This window comes from Arvicanthis niloticus, chromosome 2 (genome assembly GCF_011762505.2).
Source record: "Arvicanthis niloticus isolate mArvNil1 chromosome 2, mArvNil1.pat.X, whole genome shotgun sequence".
NCBI lineage: Eukaryota > Metazoa > Chordata > Mammalia > Rodentia > Muridae > Arvicanthis > Arvicanthis niloticus.
This window is the reverse complement of record NC_047659.1, coordinates 61,077,988-61,100,735: the sequence shown is the minus strand read 5'-3', so window position 1 is coordinate 61,100,735 and position 22,748 is coordinate 61,077,988. Positions and strand designations below refer to the sequence as shown.

The following is a 22,748-nucleotide window of genomic DNA, read 5'->3' as shown; positions in this document are numbered from 1 at the left end:
GAAAAGACATCAGTGAATTGATTAGTATATAACTTTTTGTTACTGGGCTCATCTTTTTATGACCAAAGATAGTGAACTGAGGCTGCTCCCATTAAATTTTTATTATGGCAATAGAGTTAGCATTGAAGCATTTAAAATGAAAAGGTAATGTTTGTCTGTATCTAGGTAATAGGATGAGAATGTTTTAAGAAAGGGGGTTAGATTTATTTTTTCTACTTATTATTTTTACAGATTTACTGGTAGCCACAAGAAAAGCCTGTTCAGGAATTGGGGTGTTCCTGACATTCTTAAGAGCTGGTGAGATATGGTCTACTGAATAACAATGTGGATATAGAGCCATGTAAATAACTGATGGGGGAATTTCCATTAGCAGTGGTTAAGGCTCAGTAGCTGACCCATAGGATATTGATAAGAGATAGGTCTCACAGTAATGGTAATGTTGCATAGAAATGGATCCAGTTGGCCCAGTGGAAATTAGGAGAGAGAGAGAGAGAGAGAGAGAGAGAGAGAGAGAGAGAGAGAGAGAGAGGAAGTTTACCCTGTGAGGCACAGGAATGATGTGGCAACTGAGGAAGTATTTGTGGTGGGATGACCTAGGATTAAGAACCTGTTGATTAAAATTCCAGAAAGTTAAGAAACAATTTGAAATTATAAGTCATATAATTCATAGTCTATACGAGTATTATTGGTTCCCTTTGAATTACCCTAGTGGACAAATAAGTTATATGTGTTTATGCAATTTAAAAAAGACAGATATAGCCTGCAGCTGGTGGACTTTGCAGTGCTGGAATTATTGAACAAGTGAAGGGTAATATAGAACATGTCCTCTAGATATTTAAAGGTCTTTACTATGATTGGAGAAGTAAAGTGAAATAAAAAGCAATGAATCTTAAGATATATGACAGAATTTAAAGGTCAAATGTAAGGACCTTGATTTTGCATAGCTTGACACCTATGTAGACATAATGACAGTCAGCTACTAAGTATAGCAATTCAAAAGTTTGAGTACCTGGATTTTGTTGCTGTAAAGAGAATTTATACAGTTAGCATGAATGGAAGGCCTCTGGCTATTTATATAAATGATATCAGTGGCAGACGCTGGGGTTCCAAAGGAAATGAGCTCACATATTACTTGAAAAAGAGTTCGAGCATCAAACCACTCTACCAAGACAGGCCTTCCATCTCCTTCTGCAAAGTCTAACTCAATGAATCTCCATGAACCTCCTTATCCAGGCATTCTGCCTTCTATAAATAAATTTAATTCTCACCTATCATCAAAGAGCCTTCTTCATCTATCAGACACAGACTCTCACAGAAAACCAAAATTGGTTCAAGTACAAGGAACAATATATATCATGAAGTAGAAGCCACAGTGGATACATTTACAACACAACTCCTGTGCCTAAGGCTCAACCAACAAGGTGGAGGAATGGGGTGGATATATTATAATATACAAGATAAGAAGTAGTCTTCTGTAAGATTTCATCTCTTAAAAATGATAAGGAAGCTACACTCACAAGAGCAGAATAACAGGACATCTTCCAATTGCCATTATTCTTAGTCCTTAATTTAAAAATGTACACAATGGCTTCTTAGGCCACTTTGTGTGATATTCAAGTCATACATACATTGACTCAACTCACAGACTTTCTGGCATCTTGCTGCATGCATTCTGTTTTATTTCTCAGCATTATTTTTATCACTTTTTTTATTTTATAGTTATATAATCCTTTTCGTTGTCTTCTCTTCCTCTACATCTCTTATGTATTCATGTACTCTCTTACTCTCTGTCTCTGTCTCACTCTCAAGTTCATGGTATCTCTTCTCATTTCATAATATATGAAGAAGGATGCTAAGATGTATGTTTCCAGTCTTCTTGAGTAAGAAAAGTAATATGTGAGCATGTTCAGAGAGAGAAAACAGAATGTTCACAGTTAACCATTGAACTGATCACAGGGTTCCCAATGGAAAAGTTAGAGAGAAGACTGAGGGAGTTGAAGGGGTTTATGGCCCCAGGGGGAGAGCAACAATACCAACTAACCAGAGTTCCCAGGGCCTAAACCACCAGCCTGGGAACACACATGGAGGGACCCATAACTCCAGTTGTATATATAGTAGAGGATGGCCTTGTCAGGCATGGTGGAAGAAAAGATCCTTGGTCCCATGAAGGCTGGATGTCCCAGTGGAGGGGAATTCGAGGGCAGGAGGTTGAAGTGAGTGGGTGGGTGGGTGGGTGGGTGGGTGGTGGCACACGCTAATGAAAGCAGGAGGAGGGGTGATGGGATATGGGGTTTCAGGAGGGGGAATGGTGAAAGGAGATAACATCTGAGATGTAAATAAATAAAATATCCAATTAAAAAGAGGAAATCTAAAAAAATTCTACCTATATTATAATCTCAATAATAAATTTTAAAAGTGAAACAAAGAAACATTTGCATTTTGAATGACTTAAACATCAGCACCAAATGCTGTCACATACTTTTTTTATCTTTACAGGCAGTTTGGCTTTTTTCTACCATAGATGTAATAGATGATTCACATAGGAACCTGCACCTGGGGGCATATACCTGTTATTTTCAAGCTGGTGATATCACAAAGAAAGCTTTCCAAGAAAAGAGCACAATTGTACCAGTGTTAAATTTATCAAAACAATTCAAGAAAAATATCTTTTTGCATTGTTTATTGATTACGTTGTCTTCTCTAGTGATGAAAAAGAATTCCTTAGAGACACAGTACATTCAGAAAATGATTACATCAATAGAGTAAATCTTAAAATTAATAAATAAAGATGAAGAAGTAGAATGAAACTCTTCTTAAATTTATTGACAAAAACAATCTTTTAAGTGTACATGGATGATGTTGGAAGCAGCAGTAAATAGTTCGGGAGAGAATCATAATCAAACAGCCACTGTACACTAACTGAGATTAAGGTTTTCTTTTCAACTTGATTATATGTGTATGTGTGTTTAACCTTACATCATAGAGATCAATGCTCTTGGAGGCCAGAAGTTGACTTCCGATTCTCTGTAACCGCAATTCAAAAAAGTTGTTACCCATTGTGTGAGTGATAATACCTAAGAAAAGAACCAATTACTTGAACAACAAGGCACCACAAATGCGAGTGAGATGGCATGGCATTTCAGAAGAAGTGATTTAATGCTAATTTTCCTTTGGATTATACAACATTTTAAAAGCCATTGTGATACAACTATTATGCAATTTATAACTGAAAACACTTGAATTTAAAATTATGATTTAAGTATATCAAACAAATTATTTATTTACATATTTAAATGTGTGTGTATTGTTTTAGTTAGGATTACTTTTGCTGTAATAAAACACCATGATGAAAAGTATGTTGAAAAGGGAAGATTTTATTTAGCTTACATGTCCACATTATAGTTCTTCATTGAAAGTCTACCATAGAAGGAAGTCAGGTCAAGAATTTAGAGACACAAGCTAAAGCATGCAGAGTCCATGAAGGGATACAGTCAACTGGCTTGCTCCTTCTAGGACTATTGAACAAGGTATAATAACATTCACAATGGATTGGTCCCTCCTCAGTCAATCACTAAGAAAAATCCCCACATATGGAGGCATTTTTCCAATTGTTTCCTCTGCTCGGATGTGTATATATTGTTTAAAGTTAACATAAACCTTCCCAGCACATATGTATATATTTGTTTCATGTAGCATTAAATACATAAGTAAACATATAAACTTCTATGGATTATATGATACTTGAAAGAGAAGTACATGACAGTAATAAAAATATTATCTACATTATTATGGGCTTTTTGATGCTTTTAGAAAATGAGGCATTTCACCTGTAAGTTCTGTGAGATAGATACAACCACTAATTGGAGAAGATAAAGTACAGTCCTTATCCTCATCCTGGTCCATCCTCCTACAGTTCCTTATCTCATTCCTTCTCCCCTATCTTCATGAGGATGTTCCCACCACCTCACCCTCACACACCCTCTACAAGTACTCCCCACTCCCTTGGGCCTCAAGTCTCTAGGAGCTTATGTCAATGTCTCTAGGAGCTTCTATCAATGAGGACAGACTCAGCAGTTATATATACATATACATATACATATACATATACATATACATATACTATATATATGTGTGTGTGTGTGTGTGTGTGTGTGTGTGTGTGTGTGTGTGTGTGTATGTATATGTATGTATGTATGTATGTATGTCAGGGGCCTCATACAAGCTAGTGTATGTTCTCTGGTTGGTGGCTCAGTGTCTGAGAGATCACAGGGGTCCAGGTTAATTGAGATTGCCAGTCTTCTTATGGGGTTGCCCTCCTTCTCAGCTTCTCTCAGTTTTTCCCTAATTCAACCACAACTTTAATCTACTGGTTGGGTGTAAATATCTGCATCTGACTCTTTCAACTGCTTGTTGGGCCTCAAAGAGAACTGCCATGTAGGCTCTTGTCTGTAAGCACACCATAGCCTCCCCTTGAACTGTATGCCAATTTGGGCCTGTAATTGGAACACCTTTCTCTCATGTTCTTCTCCATTTTTGTCTCTACAGTTCCTTCAGAGAAGAATAATTCTGGGTCAGACTTTTGACTCTGGGATGGCAACCCCATCCCTCCATTTGATGCCCTTTCTTTCTACTGGAGTTGGACTCTACAAGATCCCTCTCCCTACTGTTCAGCATTTCATCATAGGTTCCTCCCTTTGAGTCCTAAGAGTCTCTCAACTCGCAGGTCTCTGCTACATTCTAGAGACAACCACCCTACTTCCCACTGCTCAAGGTTGCCTATTTCCATTCATTCTGCTAGCCCTCAGGAATTCACTCCTGTACCCAAATTACCTGATCATATTCTTAGCCAGATTCTTCTGTTGTGAGTTCTTTATTTAGTTGTATATAGCATTTCTTAACTGGATTGTTCAGTACTTTTAGGGGTTGGCTTCTTGAGTTCTTTATATATTTTAGATATTAGACATCTATCTGATGAAGGGTTAGTGAAGTTTTTTTCCCCCAATCTCTATGTTGTAAATTTTTCCTGTTGACTATTTCCTTTGCCTTACAGAAAAATTTTTACTTTCAGGAGGTCCCATTTATCAATTCTTGATCTTAGAGTCTGAGCCATTGGAGTTCTGTTTAGGAAATCTGTACACACACACACCCTGTGCTAATGAGTTTGAGGTTCTTTCCCACTTTCTCTTTGAGATTAATTGTATCTGATTTTATGTTGTGGTCCTTGATCCACTTGGGCTTGAGCTTTGTGCAAGGTGACAAATATGGATCTATTTTCATTTTTCTACATACCAACCACCCGTTAGACTATTTATTGAAGATGCTTCTTCTTGTCCATTGTATATTTTTTGGCTTCTTTGTCAAAGAGGAAGTGTCCATAAATGTGTGATTTTATTTCTGGGTCTTCAATTTTATTCCATTGATCAACCAGTCTGTCTCTATACCAATACCATGCAGTTTCTATCACTATTGCTCTGTAGTATGTATAGATTGAGGTCAGGGATGGTGATTCTCCCAGAAGTTCTTTATTGTTAAGAATTGTTTTCCCTATCCTGGCTTTTTTTGTTTTGTTTTTCTGTATGAATTTGACAAATGATATTTGAAGAATTATGTTGAAATTTTAGTGGTAATTGCATTAAATCTGTAGCTTGCTTTTGGTAGAATGGCAATTTTTACTATGCTAATCATACCAATCCACTAGCATGAGAGATCTCCCCATTTTCTGAGGACTTTGATTTCTTTTGTGATGAACTTGAAGTCCTTGTCATATGGGTTTTTTTTTTTTTTTTTACTAGTTTGGTTAGAGTTACCCCAAGATATTCTATACTATTACTATTATGAAGGTTGTTGTTTTCCTATTTTCTTTCTCAGCACATCTATCATTTTTATTAAAAAAAGACTACTGATTTGTTTGAATTAATTTTATATCTGGGCACTTAATTTGGTAAAGTTGTTTATCAGCTCTAGAAGTTCTTTGGTAGAAGATTTGGGGTCACTTATGTATATTATCATATCATCTGCAAATAGTGATCCCTGGACTTCTTTGCCAATTTGTAATACTTCTTCTCCTGTTGTTGTCTTATTGCTCCAGCTAGAATTTTTGAATACTATATTGAATACATATGGGAAGAGTGGGCATCCCTTTCTTGTCCCTGATTTGAGAGGAATTGCTTCAAGCATCTCTCCATTTAATTGATATTGGTTGCTAATTTGTTGTATACTGATTTTATTATGTTTAGGTATGGACCTTGAATTCCTGATCTCTCCAATACCTTTACAATGAAGCAGTGTTGTATTTTGTCAAAGGCTCTTTCAGTATCTAATAAGATGATCATGTGATTTTTTTCCTTTTGAGTTTGTTTATATAGTATATTATGTTAATAGATTTTTGTATATTAGACCAACCTTGAATCCCTGGAATGAAACCTACTTGATCATGGTGAAGGATCATTTTGATATGTTCTTGGATTTGGTTTGCTAGAATTGTGTTGAGTATTTTTGCATAGGTATTCATAAGCAAAATTGGTCTGAATTGTTCTTTCTTTGTTGGGTCTTTGTGTGGTTTAGGTATCAGAGTATTTGTAGCTTCATAGAATGAACAGAAGAGAGTGTTCTTTCTGTTTGTATTTTATGAAATAATTTGAGGAATATTGGTGTTAGCTCTTCTTTGAAGGTCTGGTAGAATTCTGCACTAAAGCCATTTGGCCCTGGGATTTTTTGTTTGTTTGGGAGGTTTTTAATGACTTCTTCTATTTTCTAAGGGGATATGTGTCTCTTTAGGTAGTTTACCTACTCTTTATTTATTTTTGGTATGTGGTCACTTAGAAAAATCATCCATTTCATCTATATTTTTCAATTTGGATGATATAGGCTTTTGTGGTAGGATTGGATTTTTTTTAATTTCCTCAGTTTCTATTGTTATTTCTCCCTTTTCCTTTCTGATTTTGTTAATTTGAATACTCTCTCTTTGCACTGTAGTTAGTTTGGCTTATTTATTTGTTTTCCCAAATAAGTAGCTTTTTGTTTTCTTGGTTCTTTGTATTGTTATCTTTGTTTTTATTTAGTTGATTTTTAGTCCTCAATTTGACTATTTCCTGCTGTCTACTCCTCTTAGTTATGTTTGTTTGTTTGTTTGTTTGTTTCCTTCTAGAGATTTCAGGTGTGCTGCTAATTTACTATGTAGGCACTCTCATATTTCTTTTAAAAAAATACATGGTACTATGAATTTTCCCATTAGCAATACTTTCATTGTGTCCCATAAGTATGAGTATGTTGTGTTATCATTTTCATTGAATTTTAGGAAGTTATTAATTTCTTTATTTCTTTCCTCACCAAGTTATCATTGAGTAGAGACTTGTTCAGTTTCCATGGATATATGGGTTTTCTTTTCTTTGTTTTTTTTTTTTTTTTTTTTTTTTTTTATTGAAGTCTCATCTTAGTCTGTGGTCATCTGATAAGATTGATGGAATGATTTCAATCTTCTTGTATCTGTTGAGGATTTTTTGTGACTGAGTATATGGTCAGTTTTGGAGAGGGTGCCATGAGGTGCTGAGAAAAAGGTATATTCTTTTGTTGTGGTGTTAAATACTCTGTATATATCTCTTAAGTCCATTTGTTTATAACCTCTATTAGTTTCACTGTGTCTCTGTTTAGTTTCTGTTTCAATGACCTGACCATTGATGACTGTGGGATGTTGAAGTTTCCCACTATTATGATATGGTGTTCAATGTGTGTTTTGAGCTTTAGTAAAATTTCTTTTATGCATTTGGGTTTCCTTGCATTTGGAGAATAAATGTTCAGAATTGAGACTTTCTCTTGGTGGATTTTTCCTTTGATAAATATGAAGTATCCTTCCTATCTCACTTGATAACTTTTGGTTGAAAATCTATTTTATTGAATATTAGGATGTCAACTCCTGCTTGGTTTTTTGCTTTTTTTTTTTTTTTTTTTTTTTTTACCATTTTCTTGGTAGAGTTTTTCCAGCCTTTTACTCTGATGTAGTAACTATTGTTGTTATATGCAACAAAATGCTGGATTCTACTTGTGTATCCAATCTGTTAGTTTATATATTTGGGGGGGGATTGAACCTATTGATATTGATAGATATTAAAGACAGATAATTTTTCGTTCCTGTTATGTTTATTGTTGTAGGTCATTCTCTTTCAGTTTTGTTGTGAGATGATTATTATTGTGTTTTGTCTTTGGTGTAGGTACACTCCTCGTGTTGGAATTTTCCTTCTAGGATTCTCTCTATGGCTGCATTGGTAGATAGGTCTTGTTTAAATTTGGTTTTGTAATGGAATATTTTGGTTTCCCCATATATGATGATTGAGAGTTTTGCAGTTTATAGTAGCCTGCACTGGCATTTGTGTTCTCTTAGGGTTTACATGACCTCTGTCCAAACTCCACTGGCTTTTATGGTCTCTGTTGAGAAATATGGTATAATTCTGATAGTTCTTCCTTTATATGTCATTTGTCCATTTTTCCTTATAGCTTTTAATATTCTTTCTTTGTTCTGGTCATTTAGTGTTTCAATTAATATGTAATGAGATTTTCTTTTCTGGTTTAATGTATTTGATGTTCTATAGGCTCCTTGTACATTTATAGTCATCTCTTCCTTTAGGTTGATGAAGTTTTGGTTTTTGTTGTTGTTGTTTTTTGTTTTTTGGTTTTTTTTGTTTTGTTTTGTTTTGAGACAGGGTTTCTCTGTGTAGCCCTGGCTGTCCTGGGACTCACTCTGTAGACCAGGCTGGCCTTGAACTCAGAAATCAGCCTGCCTCTGCCTCCCAAGTGCTGGGATTAAAGGTGTGTGCCACCACTGCCTGCCAAAGTGGTTTGTTTTTGTTTTTGTTTTGTTTTTTTACTTTGTTGAAGATGTTTCCAGGTCCTTTGAGCTGGGAATCTTAGCTCTCTTCGATTCCAATTATTCTTAGATTCGGCATTTTCATTGTTTCATGGATATCCTGAATGTTTTAGATTAGAAGATTTTGATGTTTTGAATTTTTGTTGACCATTGTGTCCTATCTTCTAAGATATCTTTTACACCTGAGATTATCTTTTCTATCTTTTGTATTCTGTTGTCGATACTTGCTTCTGTAGTTCCTGACCTCTTTCCAAGGTTTTCCATTTCCAGGGTTGCCTCTGTTTGTGTTTTCTTTATGTTTCTACTTCCAGTTTTAGGCATTGCACCATGTTGTTCAATTCCTTCACCTGTATGACTGTGTTTTCCTATATTTCTTTAGGGGATCATTTTGTATCTTCTTTAAGGGCTTTTACCTATTTTCCTGTGTTCTCCTGTATTCCTTTTAGTGACTTACTTATACACTCCTTATAGGACTCTATTATCTTCATGAGATTTTACATCAACATTCTGGTTTTCAGCTGTGTTGGGGTATCTAGGGCTTGCTGTGGTGGGAGAACTGGGTTATGATGATGCCAAAGTATATTGACTTTTGTTACTTATGGTCTTGCCCTTTCCTCTAGCCATCTAGTTATCTGTGGTGTTAACTGGTCTGGGTGTCTCTGTTTGGAGCCTGCCTCCTATGTACCTGGGTTGCTGCAGGTCTCTTGGGAGGCCTGTGGTACTGGCTGGAGCAGACCTTCTGTGAGGACTTTAGACTGTGGGGTCTTCAGAGGGGCACCCAGGTAGGTGATTTATTGCCCTGGGAAGCTTTCAGACTGTGGGGTCTGTTGCCCTGGGTGCATCAGATCTCCTGGGAGACCTTCAGACAGTGTATTCTTCGGAGGGACATGAAAGCAGGTGATCTGTTCCCCTGCATGCAGCAGATCCCTTGGGAGGCCTTCAGACTGCTGCATACTTTGCCCTGGATGCAGCAGATCTACTGGGATGCCTTCAGACTGTGAGGTCTTCAAAGGAGCAGATAAGTTGATGATCTGCCCTGATGGACAGTGCAGGCCAGATAGGGAATGTAGTAAGAGCAGGGGTTGGGGATGGTACTCAAGTCAACTGGGCTTCTTGGTGCTCCCAGCTGCAGGAGATATTGGCAGGGTCCTTTACCTGTATCACTTCATGCAGCAGGTCTCCTTGGAGGCCTTCTGACTGGGGTCTTCAGAGGGACAAAGCTCAATAGTGTTTTTCACTTTTTTAAAACATTAGATCTTTGGTTTATAAATTATGATTTCTGATATTACTATTAATCTGGACTTTATGCTTTGTGAATATTTGTGTATAAGAATCTATATATGCTTCCTGTGCTTTCCCTTGGTTCTCTTTCTCATGTTTGTTTTATTTTTCATATTTTTCAGTATTAGTTTTGGGATGCCTGTTTTTATTCTAATGAAAGAGAGAAAAATAAAGTTGCTTTTGTGTGTGTGGATAGATGAAAAGAATTTGAGAGGAGTCAGGAATGGGAAACCATAACCAAAGTATATAATATGAAATGAATATATTTTTGTAAAATAAATAAATAGATGATGATAGATAGATAGATAGATAGATAGATAGATAGATAGATAGATAGATGAGAAAATTAACAAATAAAATAAGCATAAGTCTTGTGTTGACCTCAGGATGTTAGAAATGCTGGGACCATGGAGTGGGAACAAAGGAAATTTATAGTGCCACGTGAACTTGTCTCAGCTGAAAATGATTCTCTATGTATGAGAACTGAAGCATAATGTTTGTTTAAGATTATTGGAATTTGTTTGTGATAGCCAGAAGCTAGAAAGAACTCAGATGTCCCACAACAGAAGAATGAATACAGAAAATGTGGTTAATCTATGCAACAAACTACTACTCAGCTATTAAGAAAGAGGGCATCCGGATTTTGGAAGCAAATGAATGGAACTAGAAAATATTGTGAGTGAGTCAACTCAGACCCAAAAGGTCATGCATGGTATATACTCACTAATACGCTGCTATTAGCCAATAAAAATGTACAGAATACCCAAGATACAGTCCACAGAACTCAAGAAGGTAAAAAAAAATTGAAGGACCCAAGTGAAGATAACTCAGTCTAACATGGGAGGGAGAAGAAAGCAATCACAAGTGGGGAGGGAGTGAAGGACCAGGGAGGGAAAGTGGACTGGCAGGGAGAAAGAGGAGAAACTGATCTAGTATTGGGTGAAAAAAAAGGACTGAAGTCTTGAGGGCCAGCAGAAAGAATGGAAACAGGCAACCTCAGGAGGTAGGAGGTAAGGGGACCCTCCAAAATGCACTAGAGACCTGGAAAGTGAGAGATTCTGAAAACTTAAAGGGAGGGACACTAGATGAAATGCCAGACACTAGGGAGAAGGAACCTATAGAGCCCACCTCCAACAGGAAGACAGGGCATCAAGTGAGGAAGAGTTTGCCATGCCAGAGTCAAAACTGTGACTCACAATTGTTCTTGTCTAAAAGAATTGTCGGGATGGAAATGGAGAAAATCCTGAGGAAAAGAAGACAGGCCCAAATTGGGATCCAGCTCAACGGGAGGCCCCAAGACCTGACACTATTACTGAGGCTATGTAACACTCACAAAAAGGGACCTATCATGACTGCCCTCCAAAAGATCCAAGAAGCAGCTGAAACAGTCAGATGTAGATATTTGCACCCAACCAATGAACAGAATCTGCTCACTCATTTTTGAAACATGAACACTTATTCTGTGTTCTCATATCTTAAAAATCTGGATATTATAATTATTATAATTATTAATATCATCATTGTCATCAGCATTATTATTTTGCCAGTGCTGGTAAAAGACTATTTTGAGCCTAAGAAGAGTCTTTGGATGATTAAACACCATTACAACTGTTTAAGCTTACATACTTTCTAGAAAATAATTAAATTTACTCTTTATTATAGAAGGATTATGAGACTTTGGATCCAAGACTGTGCTGTTATAATATAAATTGATATTCTGATTTGTTAACCTGATGAGAGATTGCCATGTACTGGTTAATCTTCCTCAGCAACTTGAAAGAATTGAAATTCTTTAGAACACATAAGTTTTAGGGTTTCTTTGTGAGGCCTTAGCTGACCTGTTACTTGCTCTATAAACTAGGTTGGCCTAAAACTCACAAATGTCCACCTATATTAGTCTTTTGAGTGCTAGAATTAAAGGTATGTGCTATATCTGCCTTAGGTTTATCTGTGAAGAAAAGATAAATTTTCAATCTGGGAACACAATTGAAGTATCTGGCATTCTAGTAGAATAAAAGATGGAAAAAAAAGAAAAAAGATGATGACCCTTAGAATTTTTTCTTAATTTCTGATACAATGATGACTGAGGGAAGTAGGGATCAGTAACTCTAAGGCAGGTTGAAAAGCATAAGGGAAACATTATTTTATGTTAATGTAAATGGAAGATAGTGTTTTCCTAAAAACAAAAAATCCTCAGTGCTAAATGTTGGAATCCCTGAGTTATTGAATTGGAAAGAATGGCAAAACAATACAGGTTATTGCCATTCCCTTGGCTTCTTCCAAAAACTTAACCTCATCATCTATTGCTGAAAACACCACACATATTGAACACATGAGTTTTAATAAACTGGAAGTCATCTCAGTGAAGACTTATTCTCACAATATCTGAAGGCAGACTAAGATATCTTCTCTGTGATAGTTTTTATGTTATATATAAATGACACAGAAGCTGTACCCATAAACCCTCTATAACTTGATTGCCATAATAAAACCTGCATGACAGCAAAGTTATTTGACATGCCAACATAGGTGGAGACAATCTTACAGAACAACAACCTAACCCATACATATGAGTGACAGTAAAAGACTTAGTAGGATATATACATATAGTATGAGTGTGTGTGTGTATGTGTGTGTGTGTGTGTGTGTGTGTGAACAATAATAAAGTTCAAAGACATGTTCTTCTTTTAGTCCCTTGTCTTAGGATTTCATTGTTTTTAAGGGACAACCTAACCAAAATGACTCTAATAAATAAAAACATTTAATTGAGGCTAGATACAATTTCAGAGATACAGTGCATTATCACTTTGGTGGAAAGCCATGTCCAGGCAAACATGGTATTAGAGAAGCTAACAGTTGTACATCTTGATCCAAAGGCTACCAGAATGAAGCTGTGTTAGACTGGAAGCCAGGAGGATGGTATGGATTACATTGGCCAGACCTATACATATATATGATATTCTAAAACTCTGACCGCATAGTGACACACTTCCTCTAACAAGGCTATACCTCCTAAAATAAGGCCATGCCTCCAAGTATTTCCACTTCCCATGGGCCAAGTATATTCAAAACACCACATCTCTTAGTGTGATGAATGTTAAACAGATTAGAACCAAACCTGAACTTCATGTTTAAACAGATCTTCATGTATAACTATTTACAATTATTACTAGATATTCAATTAACATTTTGCTTATACTTTTCACACATCATTGCCTTTAATATTTTCTGGAATTTGTTTCTGGAAATGTCAGAAGTTATATATCTGTACAGATGGTCATTTAAACTAGAAGCATTTCTCAAGAATGAGAAATCTTCTTTCTTTAAATTTTTACTTGAATTCGCGTGTCAAACTGCCTTAATCTTGTTTGAGGGCAGTGGTAGAAGAATTATTTTTTTGTTTTGTTTTTTTGTTTTTTGGGGTTTTTTTTGTTTGTTTGTTTTTTGACACAGGGTTTCTCTGTGTAGTCCTGGCTGTCCTGGAACTCACTTTGTAGACCAAGCTGGCCTCGAACTCAGAAATCTGCCTGCCTCTGCCTCCCAAGTGCTGGGATTAAAGGCATGCGCCACCATCGCCTGGCGAAGAATTATTTCTTGAAACAAATTTTCACATTAAGATTCTATTCCTAAAAATTTTTTTCTATATTTTAGTGATTGCTTAAATGAATTAGCAATGTCACAGTGCTTATGTCGAAAGCTAAGACCACATAATATCTTTCAACAAAATCATCATTGCTATGGTACTTACAATTTTACTCAAAAATAATAAAGTGTCTGAAACACTATTGTGTAAAATATAAAATTTTCTTGACACAAATTCTTCCTTTATTGGGCCACAAAATCCTGATGTTAAATTTAAAGCTGTGACCTTGACAAATGAGTACAAACACATAATAACTAATAGACTATTTAATCATTTTTATTTATCATTTTATATTTATTAATCATTTCAAATGATAGTCCCCTTCTCAGTTTCCTCTCCACAAATCCCTATCCAATCCTCTCTCCACTTTGTCTCTATGAGAGTGCTCGTCCACCTACTCACCCACTTTTGCCTCACACCTGTAGCATCCCGAAAGCTGGGTCATCAAGCTTCCACAGGGTCAAGGACTTTCTGTCCCACTGATGTCAGACAAGGCCATCTGCTACATATGCATCTGGAGACTTGAATACCTCTATGTATACTCTTCTGTTTGGTTGGTGGTTTAATCCCTGGGAGTTCTGTGTAGTCTGGTTAGTTGATTTTGTTCTTCCTATGGGGTTGCAATCCCCTTCAGCTCCTTTACTCCTTCCTTTAGCTCTTCCATTGGGGTCCTTGGTCTTAGTCAGATTGTTGGCTGTATTTGCATCTGTATTGGTCAGGTGCTGCCAGAGCCTCTTAGGGGATAGCCATACCAGGCTCCTATCAGCAAGTGTTTAAGTAATAATTTAGATATTTGAAATTTCAGACATAGTAACTATTCATAATCAGAACATATACAAAAGCACAAACATAGTAACAGAAAAAAACTATTCAGATAGGAACTTAGAAACAGCACACAATATTTTATTCCTAAATAAAAAACAGTATACAACTATAGTTTCTAGTGTTACAATATAAAGTCTTTAAACCTATTTGGATTTGCATAGAATTGTCACAAACACTGCATCTTCTCAAGGAAGATAATATCTTTTCATGAATGTTTAGTGAGGTATTTATGATACATGGAAATTAAATCTTCATCAAAACACCAATATTTACAAATATATTGAGCCCTGTATGCTTTCATTACCTTCTTATTAGAGATGGTTCACATTTTTCCCTAATATATGGGATTCATATCACATTAAACCTCTAAGGGAAGATTTTACAAATATTTCTCCAAGTCCTGTGTAGAGCAAATTTTACATCTTTGTTCCTCAAACTATAGATCAAAGGATTCAGCATGGGTATAACCAGGGTGTAAAAAATGGAAGACACCTTGTCAGTGTCAGTGAAATGACTGGACTGAGGCTGCACATACATAAATATTAAAGTACCATAGAACACTGTCACCACTGTCAAGTGAGACCCACATGTTGAGAAAGCCTTGTACCTGCCCTCTGCAGAGTTCATCCTGAGAACTGCTGTGAGGATACACGTGTAGGACACTACAATAATAAGGAGAGACACAATCAAATCAAAAGCTGCAAAGATCATAACAATAAATGCGATTTCCTCTGCATGTGAACAGAGTAGAGACAGCAAGGGGATACAGTCACAGTAGAAATGATTAATGATATTGTAGCCACAGAAGGATGAAGTGAAAATATTCACGGTGATGAGAAGAGACACAAATGTGCAGTAAAGATAAGGCATTGCCATCAGAACCCAACATACTTTTTGTGACATGAGAACAGTATAGAGCAGAGGCTTACAGATGGCCACATAACGGTCATAGGACATTGCAGAGAGAATGAATAGCTCACTACCAATGAATACAAGAAAGAAAGCTAGCTGTGTAGCACAAAGGTTAAATGATATTGTGTTTTGATCTACAACAAAATTTTCCAACATTTTGGGTCCCACGGCTGTAGAATATCCAAGATCTGTAATAGCCAAATGTCTGAGAAAGAAATACATGGGTGTTTGTAGGCGTGAATCCACTGTAGTAAGAACAATGATTCCCAAATTACCTACCATCGATATCATGTATATGGCAAGAAACAGCCCAAATAATGGGGCCTGCAATTCAGAGCGGTCACTGATGCCCATGAGGATGAATTCATTCATTACTGTGAGATTGTGTTCTTTCATTCACCTGTATAAAAACAAACAACAAAAAACAGTGAATAGCTTTTAAATACTTGGCATATAAAATATTCATTATGCAACACCATTAGAACATCATGTATTATAATTCTGTATGTGCATGTGTTTGTGTGTATGTGCTTGAAAATATACACTTTATACTTTTGTTAAAAAGATATATATATATATATATATATATATATATATATATATATATATAAAACTGCAGATTCATGAATATATAGATTTTGCTTAACACATAATAGCATTATACTTATAATTATATTTATAGTATACAGTGAAAAAGACTTCCACTAATATGTAATACCAAAATGGTATATAAGGCATTGAATATCACATTGTGTCCAAGAAAAACTCAACCTGAATTATCAATAACATCAATAATATTTTGAGACAGATAAAAAAATAGATATATTGTATATGATATCTGGATGGAAAAATAATAAAATACTTATAAAATATATACCTGTGCAAATACATTTTCAGGTCAAAAATAAAAGAATATTTAAACTTTAAAATTTTTATTTAGAAAAAAAATCTCATTACATGAAAAATAATGCAGATATTGTATCAGAAACATAGAACCTAGAACTCATATTTGTTTACGCAAAGTTTACGAAGAGTCCATGATTTATCTAAAACTCTATATAGCTTTGTGCAGTACCTGGAATGGAGCCAACTGCTTATAGAAAACCAAGCTTGTGCCTTCAAAGGTTATTCCTAATAGACTTAATAGTGTATTTCCACTCACTGCCAATCTTCTGTACCATTTATGTTAATTCAGTAGTTTAGAATTTAACTGTTTTTATGTTTTTCAGACCTATTTTTCTATATATGTGTGAGTGGCTTCATGTACATATGTGCAGTCTGTACACACCTGTAGGCAAGACAAGGACACTGAACTAGAGCTACAAACAATTGTCTGTCACCATGTAGGTGCTCAGTACCAAACCTACAACTGTGTCAAAGCAGAAAGTGTTTTAACCTGCTGAGTCTCTCTCCAACACTTTATCTACATTTCTATTCTAAATACAGAATAAAATTGTTGATACAAACAAGAAAAAAAAACCTGTACTCTTTTATGAAAAGGTCTCTTTCTGTTGTTGGAAAGAAAAAAGTCTCACAAACTATGGCAATTGTTTCATGATATGTAGAGGTCAATTTCAAGGATAACATAGAATATGTACTTATATTTTTAAATGGTGATAGTAATTTAATTAGAAAGAAGTTTTTTATATGTGGGTCTTTTTCTGTGTGAGTGTTTGCATATAAGTGTTGTCTGTATGTGTATATAGTTTGCCAGGTTTTAGTGATAAATATTTGTTGAACAGGTAGTTAGTGTTGATCATCAGGATAAATTTTTTCATCATTCTGAGACTGTTGTGAAACTTGGCCTTTCTCATGGGGCTTGGCCCAAAATAAACAGTTATTTTGAATCTATGTAAGTTTTCATAATATTTCAGAGTGAGTTATCTTTATATAAATTATCCTAAATATTGGTGATGCCAATAAAAAATTTCATGTTCATTAACAAATTTTTGTGAAGCAAATTATCAGAATTTTGTTGTGCAAGATCATGGGGGAATAACGGAAAATCTTTAAAAATTAGTAAAATAAAAGATAGAATTTGGTGGCCAGGCTGTGGTGGCGCACGCCTTTAATCCCAGCATTTGGGAGGCAGAGGCAGGTGGATTTCTGAGTTCTAGGCCAACATGGTCTACAGAGTGAGTTCCAGGACAGCCAGGTCTACACAGAGAAACCCTGTCTTGAAAAACAAAAACAAACAAACAAACAAACAAAAAATAGAATTTGGTGTGGCTTTGGTGTCACACAATTGAGGCTAATAAAAGCTCCTGATAAAAGGAGCTTTTGTAAGAATGATATCTTAAAAGAAGAAAAAAATAGATTCAGCAATTCATCATCAAATAATACATTCATTATTATAAAGATAAATATAATATATTAAAGGTGATTAGATATTAAATGTTATGTAAAATATACTCATATTCACTTTTATAACATTCATGTATATTAATGTCAAAGTCATATATGGAATCCTCAGTGTAATATAACCTACAAAAATATCTACACATTTTGTAGGACATTATTCTGAAAAAATTCTAAGTACAGTTAACAGTTTACAGGTTACAAAGTACAGCATGATGTCAGAACAATACATCAAAGTAAATAGATATTATTTTAGGTCAAACATTATAACCAGCAATATCCTTAAATTTTTAATGACACACTTTACAGCAGTAATTGGAAGGACAGCTGTATTTGTAAATAAATCACACAATTATGCATATAACTTACAGATATTAATTGCATTTCATATGGAACATGAATGTTATTACCTGGGAAAGATTCTTACTACTGTTCCACTCTGACACCACCTATGCAGCTTCCTTATAGATGAACATATATCAGATCATAACCTTAAATAAATTCAAAGTTATATAGGGTTTAGGTCTTGTTTTGGTTTTTATTGCAGTTGTATTTGCAATCATCTAAGACAACACTGTAAGCTGCATGTAATAAGCATCTATAATTTCCTATTTAAAAAGAGATGAAAATGTTTTAGTTATATTTAAATGTAACAAAAAGAAATTTATTGCTGTTTCATACTTTCCTGTTCATACAGAGAGCTTATGTTGACCCTTTAACAATATGATCAAAAAAAATTAGTTTCCACAATGAAATATGTAGCATTGTGCTGTTACCAAGACTGGGATGTTTAAAAATCATTTCATACTAACAATGCATTAATAGAAAATTAGCAATTAGTCTCACACAAACCATTTACAGATTGAATGAGAAGCAACACAGATCTACAGTCTCTAAAGACCTAAGGGTTTAGAAGGATGCTGAATCTATTCATTTCCCTAATTTCTCTCTAACACAAAATAAACAAACAAACAAACAAAAACTCTCACACCATTCAGTCTATGCTTTTAAATCAAGGTTTCCTCTTCTTTTCTGTCATATTTTTTCATACAAAATAATATGCAGACATACATGGTTTTCAACCTGAAATAAAAAATGTCATTTTTCATACTGAGTGTGAGATTATTTTCTGTTAACTTAGTAGTAGATAGAGAAATTAAAGATAAAGAATAGAGCAGATGGGTCTGGCTACTGCTGCATATCATGGGGGAGAAAAGGAATCACAGATAGAATCAGAAATGAGTGCTTACACTACCCAGGAAGGCCACTGCAGCAGCTGACGGTTACCAGTAACACTGAGCACACACAGATCCTCAGGAAAAATTTTGGTTTTGTTACCCGGAAAAAGACTTCTCTTCTAATTATTTGATCTGTTTTTTAACATGAAATTTTTAAGATAATTCCTACTTTTATAACTTCAGAGACTTCCCCCTAAGGAATTACTGAGTAATTTGATGATTACACTGGAGTATTTCATATGGTCCAATAATTGTTGTGGATCACAACTTCTTTCTTTCTTTCCCTCTCTCTAATAAACCTGTTTCTGATTTTTGTCCAAAAATATTGGTTGTTTCAAACAGTGTATTACTTTGCTGAGCAAGTTGTCCTGCCATGTATAGTAAGAAAAGTAATCTTATGGAAAGCGCTCCAAATGAAATATATCATTTACAGGCCAAATACTGCCAGTTTTCTCCTGCATATCCTTGTGTCTAGAATAAAGCACTCTTATAGAACCAAATATTTTATTCAAAGGAACAGGTTGTTAGAAATGATTATTCATTAATAAATACACACAAAATATGAGTTATAAAAATTATGTGTTGAAACAATCTGGTCAGAAGTTTCTGGTATTACTGTTTTATGTATTTGAAATACTAGAAGTACCAATGCAAGTGAAGTCCTATATGTATGGTGAAATATATATGTATGTTTCTTGTGAAAGCTGGGTATTAGTATATACTGAAATATCTCTGAAAAAATTATTTTCCATTGACAAAGCACTTACTTCTATCAATTTAGGAGGACTTAGATTGCAATGTCCATATAGGTCAGCCTTCCCGAGGTACATAAGTAACAGATTAAACAGCCATTATCTTCAGAGAGAAGCTGTTGATGGAAGAAATGCTAATGATACAAATATATGATTTCTTAATTCCTAATGATGATTCTATAATATTTCTGAATTTCTACTATTAATTATTGAGCCTTTTATAAAACAGGCTTAATTTGGAACTCTGCAAGCCATCACACATCATGATTTACTTGCAATAAGATAGAAAGCAGAAGTGTAACAGATTTATAATCAAACAGTCCTTTCATACAAACTGTGAAACCATTGTCTGATAAAGGTCAAAAAGGGAATAAATAATTTATTGTAGGTTCAAGGACAGAAGATAAAACATTGACTGGATTTGTCTATACAGAACTTCACCATTAATAAGAAGCTAAGTAGATCATTTGCTTCCTAATTTGACATTAGAATTATTGATTTAAACTCTCAATAAAACTAAAGAGCTAATGAAGATAAAGAATGTTTAGTTAGCAATGCAATCTCCAATAAATTCAAAATCAATTCTCATAGAGATAAAAAGAGCAATTTGCAAATTTATTTGGAATAACAAAATACCCAGGATACAGAGAACTATTCCTAACAATAAAAGAACTTCTGTGGGAAATCACCATCCATGACCTCAAACTGTACTACAGAGCAATAGTGATAAAACTGCATGATATTGGTACAGAGACAGGCAGGAAGATCAATTGAATAGAATTGAAGATCCAGAAATGAACCCACACACCTATGATCACTTGATCTTTGACAAAGGAGCTAAAACCATCCAGTGGAAAAAGGACAGCATTTTCAACTGGAGGTCAGCATGTAGAAGAATGCAAATCAATCCATTCTTATCCCCTTGTACAAAGCTCAAGTCCAAGTGGATAAAGGACCTTCACATAAAACCAGATACACTGAAACTAATTGAAGAGAATGTGGGGAAGAACCTTAAATACCTAGGCACAGGGAAAAAGTTCCTCAACAGAACACCAATGGCTTATGCTCTAAGATCAAAAATTGACAAAGGGACCCCATAAAATTGCAAAGCTTCTGTAAGGCAAAGACACTGTCAGTAACACAAAATAGCAACCAACCAATTGGGAAAAGATCATTATAATCCTATTTCCAATAGAGGGCTAATATCCAATATATACAAAAACTCAAAAAAATAAACTCCAGACAACCAAATAACCTATTCAAAAATGTGTTACAGAGCTAAACAAAGATTTCTCAACTGAAAAAAACTCGAATGGCCAAGAAGCACCTAAAGAAATGTTCAATATCCTTAGTCATCAGGGAAATGCAAATCTAAACAACCCTGAGATACCACCTGACACCAGTCAGAATGTCTAAGATCAAAAACTCAGGTGACAGTAGATGCTGGCGAGGATGTGGAGAAAGAGGAACATTCCTCCACTGTTGGTGGGATTGCAAGCTGGTACAACCACTCTGGAAATCAGTCTGGTGGTTCCTCAGAAAATTTGACATAGCATTACCTGAGGACCCAGCTATACCACTCCTGGGCATATACCCAGAAGATACTCCAACATATAACAGGGACATATGCTCCACTATATTCATAGCAGCCTTATTTATAATAGCCAGAAGCTAAAAGGAACCCAGATGTCCTTCAATAGAAGAATGGATACAAAACCTGTGGTACATTTACACAATGGAGTATTACTCAGCTATTAGAGTGAATTCAATAAATTCTGAGGTAAATGGATGGAACTAGAAAATATCATCCTGAGTGAAGTAACCCAATCACAAAGAACACACATGGTATTTACTCACTGATAAGTGTGTATTAGCCCAAAATCTTGAAATAGCCAAGATTCAACTCACAGACCACATGAAGCTCATGAAGAAGGAAGACCAAGTGTGAATGCATCAGTCCTATTCAAGGGAGCAAATATGGAGATAAAGTGTGGGACAGAAACTGAAGATACCATCTGGATACCATTCCACCTGGGTATCCATCCCATGTGGAGTCACCAAAGGCAGACACTGATGTGGATGGCAGAAAGTGCATGCTGACAACAGCCTCATATAGCTGCCTCCTTAGAGGTCTGCCAGAGTCTGAAGCATTCAGATGCAGATGCTCACAGCTAACCACTGATCTGATCAAGAATTTCCCAATGGAGAAGTTAGAGAGAAGACTGAAGGATCTGAAAGTGTTGGTGACCCCAGGAGGAGAGCGATGATATCAACCAACCAGAGCTCCCCAGGGTCTAAACCACCAGACTGGGAGCACATACGGAGGGACCCATGACTCCATCTGTACATGGAGGGGAGGATGGCCTTGTTGGGCATAGGTGGGAGAAGAAATGTTGATCCCATGAAGACTAAACAGTGAGTGTTGGGGAAATTTGAGGATGGGGTGGTGGGAGTGGGGGCATAGGTGGGCTCACATCCTCATAGAAGCATAAGGAGGAGGGATGGGATAGAAGGTTTTTGGGTTGTGGGGGGAATGGGGTAAGGAGATAAAATCTGAAATGTAAATATAATATCCAATAAAAAATAAAAAAGAAATAATTATAATTAAAAATAAAAGAATGTTTAGTGAGATAACTATTCTTAATGCAAAAAACATGTAAACACTTGTTTTTTCTCCTCATTAAATTTTCTGATTTGAATTTATGTTTAAATGCATTGTAAACTTTTGTAAAAATGATGCTTGATATACTCTGTTATCTAATATCCTGAACCACTACAAGCATCAAGAATGATGATAATGGAGAGACAAAGGACATCAGAGGGGAACAGAATAGAGAAAGCAGGCAAGCTTCTCAGCATGAGACAGGATTTTTTTCTTA

General features: G+C 35.5%; 1 protein-coding gene across 2 annotated transcripts; it reads right to left on the bottom strand.

The window, feature by feature from the left end:
* Positions 1-12,383: 12,383 nt before the first annotated feature.
* On the bottom strand, positions 12,384-19,247 carry LOC117703611 (olfactory receptor 8K3-like). Of its 2 annotated transcripts, none has more exons than XM_076929014.1 (3): positions 19,130-19,247; positions 18,290-18,370; positions 12,384-15,921 (listed from the first exon to the last, which is right to left on the bottom strand). In XM_076929014.1, exon 3 carries the CDS (start codon positions 15,915-15,917, stop codon positions 14,976-14,978), a length of 942 nt encoding a protein of 313 aa, XP_076785129.1. In that variant the 5' UTR covers positions 15,918-15,921; positions 18,290-18,370; positions 19,130-19,247; the 3' UTR covers positions 12,384-14,975. The 2 variants fall into 2 exon arrangements, with proteins under 2 accessions (XP_076785129.1, XP_076785130.1); XM_076929015.1 differs by having other exon boundaries at positions 19,135-19,241.
* Between the last annotated feature and the right edge of the window lie 3,501 nt (positions 19,248-22,748).

Coding starts and splice junctions, on each gene's coding strand:
- LOC117703611 (XM_076929014.1), bottom strand. CDS start 15,917: ATGAAAGAACACAATCTCACAGTAATGAATGAATTCATCCTCATGGGC.